We start from the raw sequence: 19259 nt of genomic DNA, 5'->3' as shown, positions 1-19259 counted from the left end.
CATTGCATTTCTCGTCCTCAACACCGACTCAACCTGCAAGTTAAATTTCTGGAATTCTGCACTAGGACTCTGAAACCGCTTTGCACCTCCGATTTCTGAATTTGCTGCCCATTTAGAAAATAGTCTATGCTGTTATTCATTGTCTGAAAGTGCATGTTCCTACACTGATTCCATCTGCCACACTAGCAGCGAGTGCCATTGTAACATACCCCCTCCACTACAGTCAGCGCAGCAATTTGATGGGGTCATTTTGGGTGTAGGGACTCCACCATGGTCAATCCTGGGCCTGGTTACAAAAGGAGGAGGGTTGGGCAACTCCATCCCGTAAAATCCAGAGCTGCAGAAAAAGCTCCAAGGTCCTCATCCCCGGGAGAGGAAGGATACACCAAGAAGACGGGCTACACCTGGAGACAACGTGGAAGACTGGCCCAGGACAGAGTACTCTGGCAAGCTACTGTCAGTGGCTTATGCCCCAGTAGGGGTGATGGGATTAAGTCTTGGGTGCACTACAGTGTGGGACACCGGCAGCTACAAAGTAGAGAATGAGATCCCACTGACCTGAACGTCCTGCTGATAGCCCAAGCCTGGGTTGTAACGGAAGTTGTTCTGATCTTCCAGAGCAAGAGAATGATGACCTTGTTGTTCTGCCATTCTACCATGTCACCATAGACGTGGCCTTCGCGATCCTGTGGAGATGCCAGGCAGTAAAATCTTTGCCCAACTGGAAAGGAAAAGCAAGGATTAATTTTCAGTTTGTTTTCCTTTAATCCCTAAAATCCACACAATGCACTGAGCATCCATCAGCCTCAGCATCAGGATTTTGTCTTTTTTTAAAATACCTACTTGAAACCTAGTAGATATCCATTTTGGAAATCGTATATCAGTTATTTTGTGCTTTATTTCTGTGCCAACATAATCTCTAGTAATATGACTCCTGGTTTAAGCTAAGATTTTAGTCACCTTTACTATCCATGGATCACATTACCTGTGTTAACTGCAACTGTGAGGAGGTTCAGTCCAAACAATCTGCAGTTTTCTTTCAGAGAAGGCTGCAGAGAAGTAAAAATTTAAACTACATTGCCTGTGAAATTCCACGTCTCCGCGTTGCTCATAGATCCACACGAGGTAAAATTATTTCCCAACTTCAGATTGAACTCCACCTCCTGCTTCTATAATGCTCAGGAGCCGAGCGTTGACAAATAGTTTCTCTACAAATTGTTGGCACAAAGCTGGAGTTGAAACACTCGGTGATTACTGAAAAGGGATTGCAAAACCAGCCGCCCACATCCCTCTAAATGCGCCACTGGACACGTGCACACCCCTGCCTTTCATTTCCTCTTTTAACGTACAGAGTGCTGTTCTCCACTCTCACAATGTAAAAGGGCTTCCCTCACTGAGAAAGCTTTTTATAACTGTAAGCCTTTCTGCCTCTAGTGACCTATGACATGCAGAGCGTGCTTTACTGGGCAGTGAGTCATTAACAGGACTGAGACAGCCTTAAAACCAAGAATTCTTTGTTTCTGCTGCCTTACTCTTCCAGGACTAAGTCTTTTCACGCGGATACAAGAATCTACTTCCAAGTTCCTCTTAGAATCATAGAACACTGCAGCACAGAAACAGGCTATTTATCCCGTCTAGACTATCCCAAACTATTAATCTCCCTCGTTCCATCAACCTGTACCTGGACCACAGTCCTCCATACCCTTCCCACCTATGTATCTATCTAAATTTCTCTTAGGTGTTGAAATTACCCCCACAGCCACCAATCGCACTGGCCGCTCATTCCACACCCTCACCACCCCCTGACTGAAGAAGATCCTTCTCATGTTCCCCTTAAGGAGTATTGCGGGGAAGGCGGATGAGTTGAGGGCGTGGATTGACACGTGGAGTTATGATGTTGTAGCAATTAGTGAAACTTGGCTACAGGAGGGGCAGGACTGGCAGCTTAATATTCCAGGGTTCCGATGTTTCAGATGTGATCGAGGCAGAGGAATGAAAGGTGGGGGAGTAGCATTGCTTGTTAGGGAAAATATTACAGCAGTGCTCAGGCAGGACAGATTAGAGGGCTTGTCTACTGAGTCCTTATGGGTGGAGCTGAGAAACAGGAAAGGTATGGCCACATTAGTGGGATTGTATTACAGACCACCCAATAGTCAACGAGACTTGGAAGAGCAAATCTGCAGAGAGATAGCAGGCAACTGCAGGAAACATAAAGTTGTGGTGGTAGGGGATTTTAATTTTCCATACATTGATTGGGACTCCCATACTGTTAGGGGTCTAGATGGTTTACAGTTTGTAAAATGTGTTTAGGAAAGTTTTCTAAATCAATATATAGAGGGACCAACTAGAGGGGATGCAATATTGGATCTCCTGTTAGGAAACGAATTAGGGCAAGTGACGGAAGTCTGTGTAGGGGAACACTTTGGTTCCAGTGATCATAACACCATTAGTTTCAATTTGATCATGGACAAGGATAGATCTGGTCCTAGGGTTGAGGTTCTGAACTGGAAGAAGGCCAAATTTGAAGAAATGAGAAAGGATCTAAAATGCGTGGTTTGGGACAGGTTGTTCTCTGGCAAAGATGTGATTGGTAGGTGGGAAGCCTTCAAAGGGGAAATTTTGAGAGTGCAGAGTTTGTATGTTCCTGTCAGGATTAAAGGCAAATTGAATAGGAATAAGGAACCTTGGTTCTCAAGGGATATTGCAACTCTGATAAAGAAGAAGAGGGAATTGTATGAAATGTATAGGAAACAGGGGGTAAATCAGGTGGTTGAGGAGTATAAGAAGTGCAAGAAAATACTTAAGAAAGAAATCAGGAGGGCTAAAAGAAGACATGAGGTTGCCTTGGCAGTCAAAGTGAAGGAGAATCCAAAGAGCTTTTACAAGTATATTAAGAGCAAAAGGATTGTAAGGGATAAAATTGGTCCTCTTGAAGATCAGAGTGGTCGGCTTTGTGCGGAACCAAAGGAAATGGGGGCGATCTTAAATAGGTTTTTTGCGTCTGTATTTACTAAGGAAGCTGGCATGAAATCTATGGAATTGAGGGAATCAAGTAGTGAGACCATGGAAACTGTACAGATTGAAAAGGAGGAGGTGCTTGCTGTCTTGAGGAAAATTAAAGCGGATAAATCCCCCGGACCTGACAGAGTGTTCCCTCGGACCTTGAAGGAGACTAGTGTTGAAATTGCGGGGGCCCTGGCAGAAATATTTAAAATGTCGCTGTCTACGGGTGAAGTGCCGGAGGATTGGAGAGTGGCTCATGTTGTTCCGTTGTTTAAAAAAGGATCGAAAAGTAATCTGGGAAATTATAGGCCGGTGAGTTTAACGTCAGTAGTAGGTAAGTTATTGGAGGGAGTACTGAGAGACAGAATCTACAAGCATTTGGATAGACAGGGGCTTATTAGGGAGAGTCAACATGGCTTTGTGCGTGGTAGGTCATGTTTGACCAATTTGTTGGAGTTTTTCGAGGAGGTTACCAGGAAAGTGGATGAAGGAAAGGCAGTGGATATCGTCTACATGGATTTCAGTAAGGCCTTTGACAAGGTCCCGCATGGGAGGTTAGTTAGGAAAATTCAGTCGCTAGGTATACATGGAGAGGTGGTAAATTGGATTAGACATTGGCTCGATGGAAGAAGTCAGAGAGTGGTGGTAGAGAATTGCTTCTCTGAGTGGAGGCCTGTGACTAGTGGTGTGCCACAAGGATCAGTGCTGGGTCCATTGTTATTTGTCATCTATATCAATGATCTGGATGATAATGTGGTAAATTGGATCAGCAAGTTTGCTGATGATACAAAGATTGGAGGTGTAGTAGACAGTGAGGAAGGTTTTCAGAGCCTGCAGAGGGACTTGGACCAGCTGGAAAAATGGGCTGAAAAATGGCAGATGGAGTTTAATACTGACAAGTGTGAGGTATTGCACGTTGGAAGGACAAACCAACGTAGAACATACAGGATTAATGGTAAGGCACTGAGGAGTGCAGTGGAACAGAGGGATCTGGGAATACAGATACAAAATTCCCTAAAAGTGGCGTCACAGGTAGATAGGGTCGTAAAGAGAGCTTTTGGTACATTGGCCTTTATTAATCGAAGTATTGAGTATAAGAGCTGGAATGTTATGATGAGGTTGTAGAAGGCATTGGTGAGGCCGAATCTGGAGTATTGTGTTCAGTTTTGGTCACCAAATTACAGGAAGGATATAAATAAGGTTGAAAGAGTGCAGAGAAGGTTTACAAGGATGTTGCCGGGACTTGAGAAACTCAGTTACAGAGAAAGGTTGAATAGGTTAGGACTTTATTCCCTGGAGCGTAGAAGAATGAGGGGAGATTTGATAGAGGTATATAAAATTATGATGGGTATAGATAGAGTGAATGCAAGCAGGTTTTTTCCACTGAGGCAAGGGGAGAAAAAAACCAGAGGACATGGGTTAAGGGTGAGGGGGGAAAAGTTTAAAGGGAACATTAGGGGGGGGGCTTCTTCACACAGAGAGTGGTGGGAGTATGGAATGAGCTGCCAGACGAGGTGGTAAATGCGGGTTCTTTTTTAACATTTAAGAATAAATTGGACAGATACATGGATGGGAGGTGTATGGAGGGATATGGTCCGTGTGCAGGTCAGTGGGACTAGGCAGAAAATGGTTCGGCACAGCCAAGAAGGGCCAAAGGGCCTGTTTCTGTGCTGTAGTTTCTATGGTTTCTATGGTAAACATTTCACCTTTCATTGTTAAACCAAGCCTGCTTGATTTTCCCTGTCTATAACCCTCATAATTTTGTATACCTCTATCTAAATCTCTCCTCATTCTCCCATGCTCCAATGAAAAAAGTCCTAACCTATTCAACTTTTCCCTGTGACTCAGGTCCTCAAGTCCTGGCAACATCCTTGCATATTTTCTTGGCACTCTTTCAATATTATTTACACGTTTCCTGTAGGTAGGTGACCAAAACTGGCCCACCATCATCACTATCTGCTGTAACATATGACATGTGTGTTCATGGTCTTTCCATGACCATGATCATTCTTGGCAAATTTTTCTACACAAGTGGTTTGCCATTGCCTTCCCCTGGGCAGTGTCAATACAAGTCGAGTGACCCCAGCCATTATCAATACACGTCAGAGATTGTTTGCCTGGTGTCAGTGGTCACGTAACCAGGACCTGTGATATGCACTGGCTGCTCATTTGGCCGTGCACCACCTGCTCCCATGGCTTCAAGTGACTCTAATCGGGAGGTGGGGGGGGGGGCAATCAGGTGCTACAACTTGTCCAAGGGTGACCTGCAGGCCAGCAGAGGGAAAGAGCACCTTACACCTCTGTTGGTAGAAACTTATCTCCACCCCCCAACCAAAACCAGAACCAAAATAGCAAGTAAGGCCTCACCAATGTTTTATACAATTTCAACATAACATGCCAACTCCTGTACCCTCAATACATTTATTTACAGTAACTCCATCTAACTCTAATAACTCTTCAAGTTATTTTTTCATTGTTTCATTTGCCATGACTGAAGATTCGGTATTTAGTGATTATGGTGTTTAACGTAGCTAGTATTCAGGAAAATTAAACTCTAGGCTTGATGTAGATAGAACATAGAAATCTACAGCACACTACAGGCCCTTCAGCCCACAATGATGTGCTGACCCTAACCTACTCTAGAAACTTCCTAGAATTATCCTATCGCATAGCTCTCTATTTTACTAAGTTCCATGTGCCTATCTAATAGTCTCTTAAAAGATCCTATTGTATGTGCCTTCACAACCTTCGCTGGCAATGCATTCCATGCATCCATGACTCTCTGTGTGAAAAACTTACTTCTGACATCCCCCTGTACCTACTTCCAAGCACCTTAAAACTATGCCCTGGGAAAAAGCCTCTGGTTATCCACACGATCAATGCCTCTCATCATCTTACACACCTCCATCAGGTCAGCTTTCATCCTCCGTCGCTCCCAGGAGAAAAGGCCAAGTTCACTCAACCTATTCTCATAAGGCGTGCTCCCCAATCCAGGCAACATCCTTGTAAATCTCCTCTGCATCCTTTCTATGATTTCCACATCCTCCCTGTAGTGAGGTGACCTGAAATAAACACAGTACTCCAAGAGGGGTCTAACTAAGCTCTTATATAGTTGTAACATTACCTCACTGCTCTTCAACTCAATTCCATGGTTGATGAAGGCCAACATACCACACGCCTTCTTAACAACACTGTTAATCTGCACAGCAGCTCTTAGTGTCCTATGGACATGGACCCCAAGATCTCCATGATCCTCCACACTGCCAAAAGTCTTACCATTAATACTACATTCTGTCTTCAGTTTTGACCTACCGAAATGAACCTCTTCCCACTTATCTGTGTTGAACTCCATCTGCCACTTCTCAGCCCAGTTCTGCTTCCTATCAATGACCCACTGTAACCTCTGACAGCCCTCCACACTATCCACAACACCCCCAACTTTTGTGTCATCAGCAAATTTAATAACCCGTCCCTCCACTTCCTTATCCAGGTCATTTATAAAAATCACGAAGAGGAGGGGTCCCAGAACAGACCCCTGAAGCACTCCACTGGTCACCGACCTCCATGCAGAATATGACCCGTCTACAACCACCCTTTGCCTTCTGCGTTCAAGCCAATTCTGGATCCACAAAGCAAGGTCTCTTTGGATCCCATATTTCATTACTTTCTGAATGAGCCTTGCACGGGGAACCTTATCAAATGCCTTACAGAAATCCATATACACTACATCCACTGCTCTACCTTCATCAAAGTGCTTTGTCACATTCTCAAAGAATTCAATCAGGCTCATAAGGCACAACTTGCCCTTGACAAAGCCATGCTGACCATCCCTAATCAGATAATGTCTCTCCAAATGCTCATAAATCCTGCCTCTCAGGATCTTCTGCAACAACTTGCCAACCACTGAAGTAAGATTCACTGGTCTGTTATTCCTGGGTTACCCCTACTCCCTTTCTTGTACAGGGAACAACATTTGCAAACTTCCAATCCTCTGGCACTTCTCCTGTCTTTATTGATAATGCAAAGATCATCACCAGAGGCTCAGCAATCTCCTTCCTCACTTCCCACAGTAGCCTGGAGTATATCTCGTCCAGTCCCAGCGAATTATCTAACTTAATACCTCTCTAAGACTCCAGCACATCCTCTTTCTTAATGTCTATAGACTCAAGTGTTTCAGTCCGCTGTAAGTCATCCCCACAATTGCTAAGGTCCTTTGCACTGGTGAACTCTGATACATAAATTTGTCCTTAATCTTGAGTCTGTTGTTAATCAATGTGGCAATCAGTTTTTATTAACAATCTCCAATCTCCTGTGTCTTTGCTGAACTATTTTGAGTATTTTATTTAAGATGTCTACTCTTCTTGTTTCCTCGGTGAAGCATCCAGCATAATCAAAGGCCCTACACACCTGGAACATCCTCCCTTTTCCCCTCTTCCATTGGACAGAAGATACAAAAGTCTCAAAGCACGCACCAGCAAGATCAAGGACAACATCTATCCCACTGTTAGACCATAAAACAATAAGAGATAGGAGCAGAATTAGGCCATTTGGCCCATCAAGTCTGCTCCACCATTTCATCATGGCTGATCCATTTTCCCTTTCAACTCCATAGTCCTGCCTTCTCCCCCGTAACCCTTCATGCCCTGACCAATCAAGAACCTATCAATACCTGCCTTAACTACGCCCAGTGACCTGGCCTCCACAGCTGCTTGTGGTAACGAATTCCATAAATTCACCATCCTCTGGCTAAAGGAATTCATTTTCATCTCTGTGCTAATGGACGTCCCTCTTTTCTGAAGCTGTGCTTCTGGTCCTAGACTCCCCCACCTAAGGAACATCCCTCTCCACATCCACTCTATCAAGGCCTTTCAACATTCAGTAGATGTCAAAGAGATCCCCCTCATTCTTCTGAATTCCAGTGAGTACAGGTCCAGAGCCTTCAAACACTCCTCACATGATAACCCTTTCATTCCTTCTGAATCGTCTTCAACGTCTTAGATAGGGCGCCCAAGAGTGCTTACAATACTCCAAGTGAGGACTCACCAGTGCCTCAGCATTACATCCTTGCTGTTATATTCTATTCCTCTCAATATATGCGCTAACATTGCATTTATCAGACTCTTGAATAGACTTCTTGTATGATAAACTGGAATCTTGACCTCACAATCTACCTTGTTATGATCTTCCACATTATCGTTTACCTGCACTGCACTTTCTCTGTAACTGTTACACTTTATTCTGCTAATGTTTTTCTCTGTTCTACATCAATGCACTGTGTAATGATCTGATCTGTATGGACAGTATGACAAGCTTTTCACTGTATCTCAGTACATGTGACAGTAATAAACAAGCAGAGTGGACAAGGAGAGGCAGTGAATGTCATTTACTTGGATTTTCAGAAGGCATTTGATAAGGTGCCTCACATAAGGCTACTTAACAAGATAAAATCCTATGATGTTACTGTAAAGATACTGACATGGATAGAGGAATGTCTGAGCCAGGAGGCAGTGAGTGGGAATAAAGGGGACCTTTTCTGGTTGGCTGCCAGTGACTAGTGGTATTCCTCAGGGGTCAGCATTGGGACTGCAATTTTTCACATTGTTTGTCGATGATTTGGATAGTGGAATTGATGGTTTTGTGGCAAAGTTTGCAGATGATATGAAGATAGGTGGAGGGGTAGGTACTGCTAAGGAAGCAATGCGATTGCAGTAGGACTTAGACAAATTAGAAGGATGGGCAAAAAAAGTGTCAGATGGAATACAGTGTTTGGAAATGTATGATAACGCATTTTGGTAAAGGGAACAATAGTGCAGACTACTATCTAAGTGGGGAGAAAACTCAAACACCAGAGGTGCAAAGTGACTTGGGAGTTCACGTGCAAGACTCCCAGAAGGTTAATTTACAGGTTGAGTCTGTGGTAAAGAAGGCAAATGTAATATTGGCATTTATTTAAAGAGGAATAGAATATAAAAACAAGGAGATAAAGCTGAGGCTTTATAAGACTCTAGTCAGGCCACATTTAGAGTATTGTCAACAGTTTTGGGTCCCATATCTCAGAAAGGATGTGTCGTCATTGGAGAGAGTCTAGAGGAGGTTCACAAGGATGATCCCAGGAATGAAGGGGTTAACATATGAGGAGTGTTTGGCAGCTTTGAGCCTGTACTCACTGGAATTTAGAACAACGTGAGGGGATCTCATTGAAACCTCCGGAATGTTGAAATGACTAGATAAGGTGGATGTGGAGAGGATGTTTCCTATGGTGGGGGCTATCCAGAACTAGAGGGCACAGCCTCAGAACTGAGGGGAGACCTTTTAGAAGAGAAGTAAGGAGGAATTTTTTTTAGCCAAAGAGTGGTGAATCTGCCACAGACTACGGTGGATGCCAAGTCTGCGGGTATATTTAAGGCAGAAGTTGATAGTTTCCTGATTGGTCAAGGCATCAAAGGATATAGTGAGAAGGCAGGTGTTTAGGTTGACTTGGATCTGGGATCAGCCATGATGGAATGGTGGAGCAGACCCAATGGGCTGAATGGCCTAATTCTGCTCCTGTGTCTTATGGAATTATATGCCCTTACTGAGTGGTGGGATAGACACAAATATCAAATAACCTATTCCTGTTTCTCTGTTTTGTCAGTCGTGATATAAGGTCTCAGGCCAAAATGTCAACTGTTTACTCCCCTCCATAGATGCTGCCTGACATGCTGAGATCTCCCCACATTTTGGGTGTGCTGCTCCAGATTTCCTGCATCTGCACAATCTCTTGTGTTTATGATTCTGCCTCTTTTATACAGCATCTTTTATTAATTTACATTCCAAGATTACAGTTCACTTGGGTTCCAACATGCCAGCAAAAATGGCAGGGTGGACATCAATTGGCTGAATGGCCTAATTCTTCTCCTATGTCTTATGAACTTACTGCCAGCCACATTCCTTCATGGATAGTCTTTACTTAAAGACCTCATGCCAAGCACTCAGTACTCAATCATAGGGTTTCCTTTTCTAGTACTGTTTGTGATTTTGCCTTTGGAGTTTGTTTGTGTTGTCTTGTTTAGTCTGAGTCTGAGTTAATTCTAGACCATACTCTGCACTTGGGTTTCTTGGGCATTGCTCTCTTGTTACAATAAAAGGCTGAAGAAGAGGATTCTGATATGAGGGAAAAGTGGACCATGGGGGAAATTGCAGAGAAGGTCCCAGCAACTTAAAAAAGACCTCTTTTTCCACCTCTTTCCCATTTCTGATGAAGTGTCTCTGATGAAGTGTCTCTGACCTGCCACATTAACTGCTTCTCTCTCTACAGATGCTGACTGTTTCAAACGTCCTCAGGTTTTATCTCAGATTTCCAACATCTGCAAGTTTCATGATTGCCGTTGAACACAGAACACCACACGCTGAGGTGCATCTTCAAACAACATCACCTCCTCCTGCAAGCCTTTTACAGGAAACCCAGACCACTCAGAGTCAGAATCGGGTTTACCATCATTGACTTAGATGATGTGAAATGCAGCAGTACAGTGCAAAGATAAAATTACAATAAATGAATGTGTTAATTAATACATTAATTACAATAAACAAACATTGTAAAAAAAAGAAAAACATATTGAGGTAAAGTTCATGGGTTTATGGCCCATTCAGGAATCTGATGGCGGAGGGGAATAAGCCGTTCCTAAGTCGGTAAGGCTCCTCTACCTCATCCTCCAATGGTAGTAAGAAAAGGGCACCTCCTGGATGGTGAGAGCCTTTACAGACGAATGCTGCCTCCTCGAGGCACCACCTCTTGTAGCTGTCCTCATTGGTGGGGAGGTTTGTGCCCGTGATGAAGCTGGCTGACTCGACAGACTCTTGTGATCCTGTGCACTGGAACCTCCACGCCAGGCCGTGATGCAACCAGTCAGCGTGCTCTTCACCATTTGTCCGCAGAAATTTTCCAGAGTCTTTGGCGACGCACCAGATCTCCTCAAACTCCTACAGCTGCTGTTGGGCCCTCTTTGTGATTGCATCAGTGTATTGGGCCCAGGACATATCCTTGAAGAAATTGTCGCCCAGGATCTTGACGGTGCTCCCTTTCCAGGAGAAGGAGATGGTACCACTGCTGTCCCCTCAGCCATGGGTCTCTACCATGGCTCCGTGCGGAAGCCCCTCCGCTCTGCGGTTAGACAGGCCTGCGTTCAGGTGTCCAAGAAACCCAGAAGAAGAGAGGTAAGGAGAATGCCCTACCCTGCTGTCATAAGTCAAACCTGTTCTATTTTCCCTTTGTGCTTCCATTTCAAAGCAGAGCCTGCTGCCATTTGATCCGTCTTCCCCTCAACGCAGCCACTGAAGTCAGGCTTAACATCTTAAGGCAGCAACTTGAATGTGGCATATAAATATTAATAAAAACAACTTTGAACAGTATACTCAGGGGTAGCTGGCAATACATGATTGCAAAAAAAAAACTTACAATTAATATTCACCCATCTCTAGTTACTGGCACACTGCCCACACTTCTTAAAGCTGTAAATATTTATTCATACAGTCAAGAGCAGTCTGCTCGATCACAGGCTCCCTGGCAAGCAGACACAAACCAGAATCAATTAACATGGCTCATGTCACCCAGCGTAACAGTTATACTGGCACCTTTAAGGATAATTTAGATATCCTGCGATGCGCCAAGTTTTTGACTGAAGATACCATGTATCTGGTGCAACCAATTTGCACCTAGCTCTGTAAATTAGGAAGTGCTTAGGTGTAATTATAGAGGGCACACTGAGGCCCTCTGCACAAAGGGACCCAGGTGTCGTGGTGTCAGACAGGGCCATGAATCAAGCAGGCTCCATCAATATTACATTGGTCTTTGTGTAGCCGGCTTAATAAAATATGAATGGGGAACTGGCACTGTGTGTGATAGTTTTCAAAGGTAGGGCTTAATTCCATCTTTTCCCTTCCCTCTTCTTCAATTCCCCACTATGGCTTCTTATCTCTTCTCCTCACTTCCCTATCACCTCCCCCTGGTACACCTTCTCCCTTGGTCTACTCTCCTCTCCTATCGGATTAATTCTTCTCCAGACCTTTGCTTTTTCCACCTACCACCTCCCATCTTCTTACTTCATCCCCAACTCTCCACCCCGCCCTCCCCCCGGCACCTGGCTTCACCCGTCACCTTCTGGCTTGTCCTCCCACCTTCTCATTTTTGCTTCTTCCCCCTTCCTTCTAGTCCTGATGAAGGGTCTCAGCCCAAAACATCAACTGCTTATTCATTTCCATAGATGCTGCCTGACCTGCTGTGGAGGAAAATAATGTGAGTGAAAGATTTTGATAGACAAAGGGTTAATATTGGCTCTCTGAGCACGGAAACCAGTTTGCAGCTTAGTCTGTTATAAATATGGCCTTGGATTTTAGCAGTTACCTATCTTGTGAGAATTAGACTCAAGGATATTTTAGACCCCCCACTATAGGACACAACTTCTCCAGCACTTGGGAGACCCTCCACCAAATTAGACTCAAGGCAAACTGTTGGTTAATACAAAGTTGTACACAGGACTGAATTTTTAATTTTTGGCTGTTGCTATGGGTTTAGCTTATCACAAGACAACTGCTTTCGAACCTGGCTTATCTTTCTAATTCGCAAGGTTAATCGAACAGGTTTTGCTTCTGCAATTGATTTGTACACACATAAGAGGAGCTGTGCCCTCTGTATTATTGGTAGTTTGAACCCATTCCGCTCCCCACGATATCCATGTCTAATATTCTTGCAATCCATTTTAATCAAATTTCCTTAGCAAATTAATTTCCCTAACACCTGCTGAATTCGTCCAGCATTTTGTGTTTGCTGCTCTGGATTTCCGGCATCGACAGAATCTTTTGTGCTTAATTCCACTGTCATTCATTCTCCCCCCCCCCAACATACCACCCGTGATACACTGAAACACTGCCTTCCCTTCATTAACTGTGGCTTGGTACGGAAGACTGTCATCTCTCTGTCTAGACAGGCTGCCAAGCAACCTAGGCTGAACTTGGCAGTAAAAACCAAGATGTTGAAAGAATCAGCAGGTCAGGCAGCACCTATGAAGGGAGATGGACAGTGGATGTCTCGGGTCAAGACCCCTGCATCTCCCTTCACAGATGTTGCTTGGACCGCTGAGCCCATAACAAAAGACATAGGACTATCTGATCCATTGAGTCTGCTCTGTCCTTCGATTGTGGCTAATTTGTCCTCCATCTTAGCTTCTCCATGTGACCTTTGACACATTGACTAATCAAGAACCCATCAAACTTCATTTTAAATGTATTCAGTGTCTTGGCCTCCATGGTCGTCTGTGGCAATGAATTCCACAGATTCATCACCCACTGGCTAAAGAAATCTCTCCTCATCTCTGTTCTAAAGGGCCATCCTTCTATCCTGAGACTGCAACCCTGTTTTTAGACCCCCCACTATAGGACACAACTTCTCCAGCACTTGGGAGACCCTCCACCAAATTGCTTTGTGCTCCATATTCCATCATCTGCAGTCCCTTGTTTCTCCCGATGGCGACAGAGCCATACGGAGAAGACATTGTGTGGAATATACACAGCAAGTACAGCCGCTGCTTCGTAGGTTCGATCCTGACCTCCGGTGTTGACTACTTGGAGTTTGCACATTTCCCCAACGGTTTCTCCTGCAGGCTCCCCCCATAGACCAACAATGTGTGGGTCGGTAGATTGTTTGGCACTGAAAATTACCCCTGTCAGGTGGGTGAATGACTGAACTGGGGATGAGGGGAGGAGTAGTTGTTGAGAATAGAGTGACAGTCACAGAAACTGTCTATCTAGTCCATGCTGATTTGTTATTCTGTCTGGTCCATGAACCTGTACCTGAACCATAGCCCTTTAACCTCTCCCACCCATACATTTTTTTCAAACTTCTCTTGAATGTTAAAGTCGGACCCATGCACATCACTTCCACTCGCAGCTCGTTCCACACTATCACCACTCTCTGTGTGAAGAAGCTCTCTCTCATGTTCCCCTTTCTCCTTTCAACCTTAACCCATGACCTCTACTTCTAGTCTCACCCAACCTCAGTGGAAAAAAGCCTGCTTACACGTATCCTATCTATAGCCCTCATAACCTTGTAAACCTCTTTCAAATCTCCTCTTATTCTCCTGTGCTCCATGGAATAAAGTCCTAATCTATTCAACCTTTCCTTATAACTCAGTTCCTCAAGTCCCAGCTACATCTTTGAAAATTTTCTCTGTACGGTTTTAATCTATCGATAGGTGACCAGAACTGCACACAATACTCCAAATCTGCCACACCAATGTCTTAAACAACTTCAACAAAACATCCCAACTCCTGTAAACAACAGGAATTCTGCAGATGCTGGACGAAGGGTCTCGGCCTGAAATGTCGACTGTACCTCTTCCTAGAGATGCTGCCTGGCCTGCTGCGTTCACCAGCAACTTTGATCTATCCCAACTCCTGTACTCATTTCTTTGATTTATGAAGGCCAATATGGCAAAGGTTTTCTTTACAACCCTGTCTACCTGTGACGCCACGTCCATTTTATGGATCTGTATTCCCAGATCCTTTTGTTCTACCCCACCCCTCAGTGCCCTACTGCTCACAATGTAAGACCTACCCTGGTTGGTTCTACCAAAGTGCAGTAACTCACACGTGTCTGCATCTGCATTAAATTGCATCTGCCATTTTTCAGCTCATTTTTCAAGCTGGTCCAGATCCCACTGCAAGCTCTGATAGCATTGCTCACTGTCCACTACACCCCCATCCTTCGAATCATCTGCAAATTTGCTGACCCGGTTTACTACATTATCATCCAGCACATTAATACAGATGACCAACAACAAAGGACCCATCACCGATCCCTGCGACAATCCACTAATCAGAAATCCAAATTCAGATTCACTTATTACATGTAGATTGAAACATACAGTAAAAGAAGCCCTTAAAGCTCTCTGTTTCTTTCTCAATTAAAAACGAACCAGTTAACCTCCACTGCCACCCTCCTCCGTTTGGCAGAAGTGGTGCTCACCCATAATAATTTCTCCTTCGGCTCTTCCCACTTTCTCCAGACCCAACGGGTTGTCAAAGGCACCCACATAGGCCTCGACTATGCCTGCATCTTGGTCAGCTGTGTAGAACAGTCCATGTTCCAAGCCTTCCGCAGTAATGCTCCCCAGTTCTTCCTCCGCTACCTTGACGACTGGATTGGTGCTACATCATGCACCCATGCTGAGCTCTTTAATTTCATCAACTTTGCCTCTAATTTCCATCCTGCCCTTAGATATATTTGGTCCACACCTCCCTTCGCTTTCTCAATCTCTCTGTCTTCATCTCTGGAGACATCCTTTATAAACCAGCAATTCCCACAGCTATCCTAAACATACCTCTTCCTACCCTGTCTCCTGTAAAAATGCTATTCCCTTTTCTCAGTTCCTTCATCTCCACCACTTTTGTTCCCAACAGGAGACTTTCCTTTCCAGGACATCAGAGATGTCCTCCTCCTTCAAAGAATGAGATTTCCCTTCTCCACCATTAACGCTACCCCCCTCCCACATCTCCTCCACTTCCTGGACATCTACTCTCACCCCATCTTCCCGACACCTTGACAGTGATAGAGTGCCTCTTGTCCTTACCTGCCACTCCATGAGCCTCCATATCCAACACATCTTCCTCCATAACTTCCACCGTCTCCAAAGGAATACTACCACTAAATACATCTTTAAATTCCCCCCCCTACTCTCGGCTTTCTGTAGGGTTCGCTTCTTTTGTGATTCCCTTCTCCATTCATCCCTCCTCATCAATCACCTCTGCTCCATCTGCCAAAAGTGGAACTTCCCAGTGGCCAAACATTTTAATTCTGATTCCCATTCCCATTCCAACATGTCTTGATGAGGCCACCCTCAGGGAGGAGAGACAAAATCTCATATTCAGTCTGGGTAGCCTTCAACCTGATGACATGAATATCGATTTCTCCTCCCAGTTAAAAAAAAATTCCCTCCTCTCCCCTATTCATTCTAATCCCCACTCTGGCCTCTTACCTCTTCTCACCTGCCCTGGTGTCCCTCCTCCTTCCCTTTCTCCTGTGATCCACTGTCCTCTCCTATCAGATTCCTTCCTCTCCAGCCCTTTACCTTTCCCACCTACCTGGCTTCACCTGTCACCTTCCAGCCAGCCTCCTTCCTCCCCCATCTTTTTTATTCTGGCATCTTCCCCCTTCCTTTCCAGTCCTGAAGAAGGGTCTCAGCCTGCTTGTTTATTTCCATAGATGCTGCCTGACCTGCTGAGTTCCTCCAGCATCTGCAGAATTCCTTGTGAGTAAGATGTGTCATTTGCTTCAATGACCAGCAGAATCTGATTACGTGCTGGGAGCAGCCTGCTTCCGGCTCCAACATAGAACATAGAATAGTACAACACAGTACAGCCCCTTCGGCCCACAATGTTGTGCCGACTCTCAAACCCTGCCTCCCATATAACCCCCCACCTTAAATTCCTCCATATACCTGTCTAGTAGTCTCTTAAATTTCACTAGTGTATCTGCCTCCACCACTGACTCAGGCAGTGCATTCCACGCACCAACCACTCTCTGAGTAAAAAACCTTCCTCTAATATCCCCCTTGAACTTCCCACCCCTTACCTTAAAGCCATGTCCTCTTGTATTGAGCAGTGGTGCCCTGGGGAAGAGGCGCTGGCTATCCACTCTATCTATTCCTCTTATTATCTTGTACACCTCTATCACATCTCCTCTCATCCTCCTTCTCTCCAAAGAGTAAAGCCCCAGCTCCCTTAATCTCTGATCATAATCCATACTCTCTAAACCAGGCAGCATCCTGGTAAATCTCCTCTGTACCCTTTCCAATGCTTCCACATCCTTCCTATCGTGAGGCAACCAGAACTGGACACAGTACTCCAAGTGTGGCCTAACCAGAGTTTTATAGAGCTGCATCATTACATCGCGACTCTTAAACTCTATTCCTCGACTTATGAAAACTAACACCCCATAAGCTTTCTTAACTATCCTATCCACCTGTGAGGCAACTTTCAGGGATCTGTGCACGCCCACAGCTCACTGACCGTAACTGATACATCTTCGGGACGTGGGGGGGGAGTCCAGAGCACGAGGCGGAGACCCCCACAGTGACGGGGAGAACGTACGAACTCCTCACAGACAGCTGCGAGAATTGAAACCCGGTTGCTGATCGCCGGTGCGGTAAAGCGTTACACTAGCCGCCAAGCTACAGTGCCGCTGATTTGACTGCGTTCTCAGGTCATGGTGATAGCTTGGACTAATCATGTGAGATCTATCCAATTTGCTGACTGCTTTTAAACCTACTTGTCTTATGCACAATAACGTACGCGTGTGTGCGTGTGTGTGTGTGTGTGTGTGTGTGCGTGTGTGTGTGTGTGTGTGTGTGTATAATATATTTCAGGTGATTGGACAGGTCCTGTCAGTACCAAAGTCCACTCCACAAATCTTCCCCCTTCATCTCCAATCCTAATGAAGTGTCTCGGCCTGAATGCCGACTCTTTATTCCTCTCCATAGATGCTGCCTGAGTTCCTCCAGTGTCTTGTAAGTGTTACTCTGGATTTCCCGCAACTGCACAATCTCTTGCATCCACCTATCACACAGCACTGTTCCCAGGGATGCTGCGAGTATTGTTCTCACAGCAGAGGTCAAAGGGGTTTGTTGTCAAATGCACGACTCCATGCGCAATAAAAACCTTGCATCACAGGCACGGCACACAACAACTTCCCTTTGGCCACTTGGTTCTCGAACCAACTGGCTACAGAACCTGGGGAAGTATTTTATTCAGATCGTTTTCCTCTCTCGCTCGATGCAAAATTTATTGCCTCAGCCCTGTTATTGATGATCTGCTGCTTAATTACCCGGAGTTCTGGTTGGCTGACTCTGAATATATTAAACTGACCCAAAGTTAACGAGCAGATTGTTTAAAAAAAAAGGGGGGCTCTTCAGCTTCAACAAGACGTCAGCAAAATTGGAAAACAAATGACCTGCAACATCGCAAACAAAGTAGTCATCAAGATAACACCCAGCAAACTTTGCAGTTAATGTTTGTTCATATTTAATATGTCTATCCTTAGAAAGCAAATTAAGGTCGACGCAGAACAGTCTTGCTTGCTTCTTTCCTGACTTGGTATTTTGTTAGGAATTGACATTTTAATGTTTGCTGAGTAAACTAAATGTTAAAGTAATTCAAAATCCCCAACTTCAGCATCAGATGCTGTGGAGTTTAAGGATCCCACTCATTACCAGCACAGAATGGAGACATCTTGTCCATTGCTGCATTTCTCGTTGATGGTTTCCAGTTTTGAATAAGAGACTGAAGTTTCTAATTCACAAGAGATTCTGCAAGTGCCAGAGTCCTTGGAGGGACTCAGCAGTTCAGGCAGCATCCATGGATGGGAATAAATAGTCAGTGTTTTAGGCCGAGACCCTTAATTCATCTGCTTGGTGGACCAAATCGTAAACAAAAGAGATTCTGCAGATACTGGAAATCCAAAGGAATGCACACAAAATGCTGGAGGAACAGCAGGTCAGGCAGCGTCTATGGAGAGGAATGATTAATTCTGAAATCCCCCAGCATTTTGTGTGTGTTGCTTGAAGGAAGTTATATCTATGGTGTGACATAGACAGTCCCAGAACTGAGGCAGGTCTTTGCGATCAGTATCTGAGTCCACACCCAATCTGCTGGAGGAGCTCAGCAGATCGAGAAACACCTGTGGGAGGAAAGGGAGAGTCTATGTTTCAGTTCGAATACAACTTGATCTGCTGAGATCCTCCAGCAGATGGTTTGTTACTCCTGATTCCAGCATCTGCCACCTTGTGTCTCCAAGTATCAGAGTCATCGAATTTATCTAGCTACACACTCTGCACTTTTGCCAGTGGATTCTGGTTAACTGGCCCATCGGTTACTCGGGGCAGACACTAATTTGGGACAACTCTAAAAAAAACAAATCGTGAAAATAGCCGGGATGGCTCTAAGGGCCAGAAGATCCTATCTGTAACACTAAATAAATAAACAAATAAATTTGTCAGCCCATAAGCAAAGGTTCAAAGGTTCATCTTATTGTCGAAGTATGCATGTACAACTTCTCCAGGTAGATGGCTTTTGTAAAACTTACTTCAGTTTGAATGCTATTTGCTTACTTTTATTGCTTTTCTCTGCACATTGGGTGCTTGACAAACCTTTTTTAACGGGTTCTTTAGTTTAGCAGTTGCCTGTGAGGAGATAAATCTTAAGGTTGTATAGTATATACTGTAATT

General features: G+C 44.6%; 1 protein-coding gene across 7 annotated transcripts in view; it reads right to left on the bottom strand.

The window, feature by feature from the left end:
• LOC140186048 (serine/threonine-protein kinase Nek6-like) overlaps nt 1-19259 on the bottom strand; it is a 177255-nt gene that overhangs the window by 127017 nt on the left and 30979 nt on the right. For 6 of the 7 annotated variants that reach the window (XM_072239874.1, XM_072239875.1, XM_072239878.1 and 3 more), the window contains exon 2: nt 559-721. In XM_072239874.1, coding sequence (XP_072095975.1) covers nt 559-651 — 93 coding nt within the window. In that variant the 5' untranslated portion in view covers nt 652-721. Of the gene's footprint in view, nt 1-558; nt 722-985; nt 1320-19259 lie in introns of those variants that run through there. The other variant, XM_072239873.1, reaches the window with a different exon arrangement.

This window comes from Mobula birostris, chromosome 22 (assembly GCF_030028105.1).
Source record: "Mobula birostris isolate sMobBir1 chromosome 22, sMobBir1.hap1, whole genome shotgun sequence".
Classification (NCBI taxonomy): domain Eukaryota; kingdom Metazoa; phylum Chordata; class Chondrichthyes; order Myliobatiformes; family Myliobatidae; genus Mobula; species Mobula birostris.
Note: the sequence above shows the minus strand (reverse complement) of the source record. Positions and strands in the feature narration are given on the sequence as shown.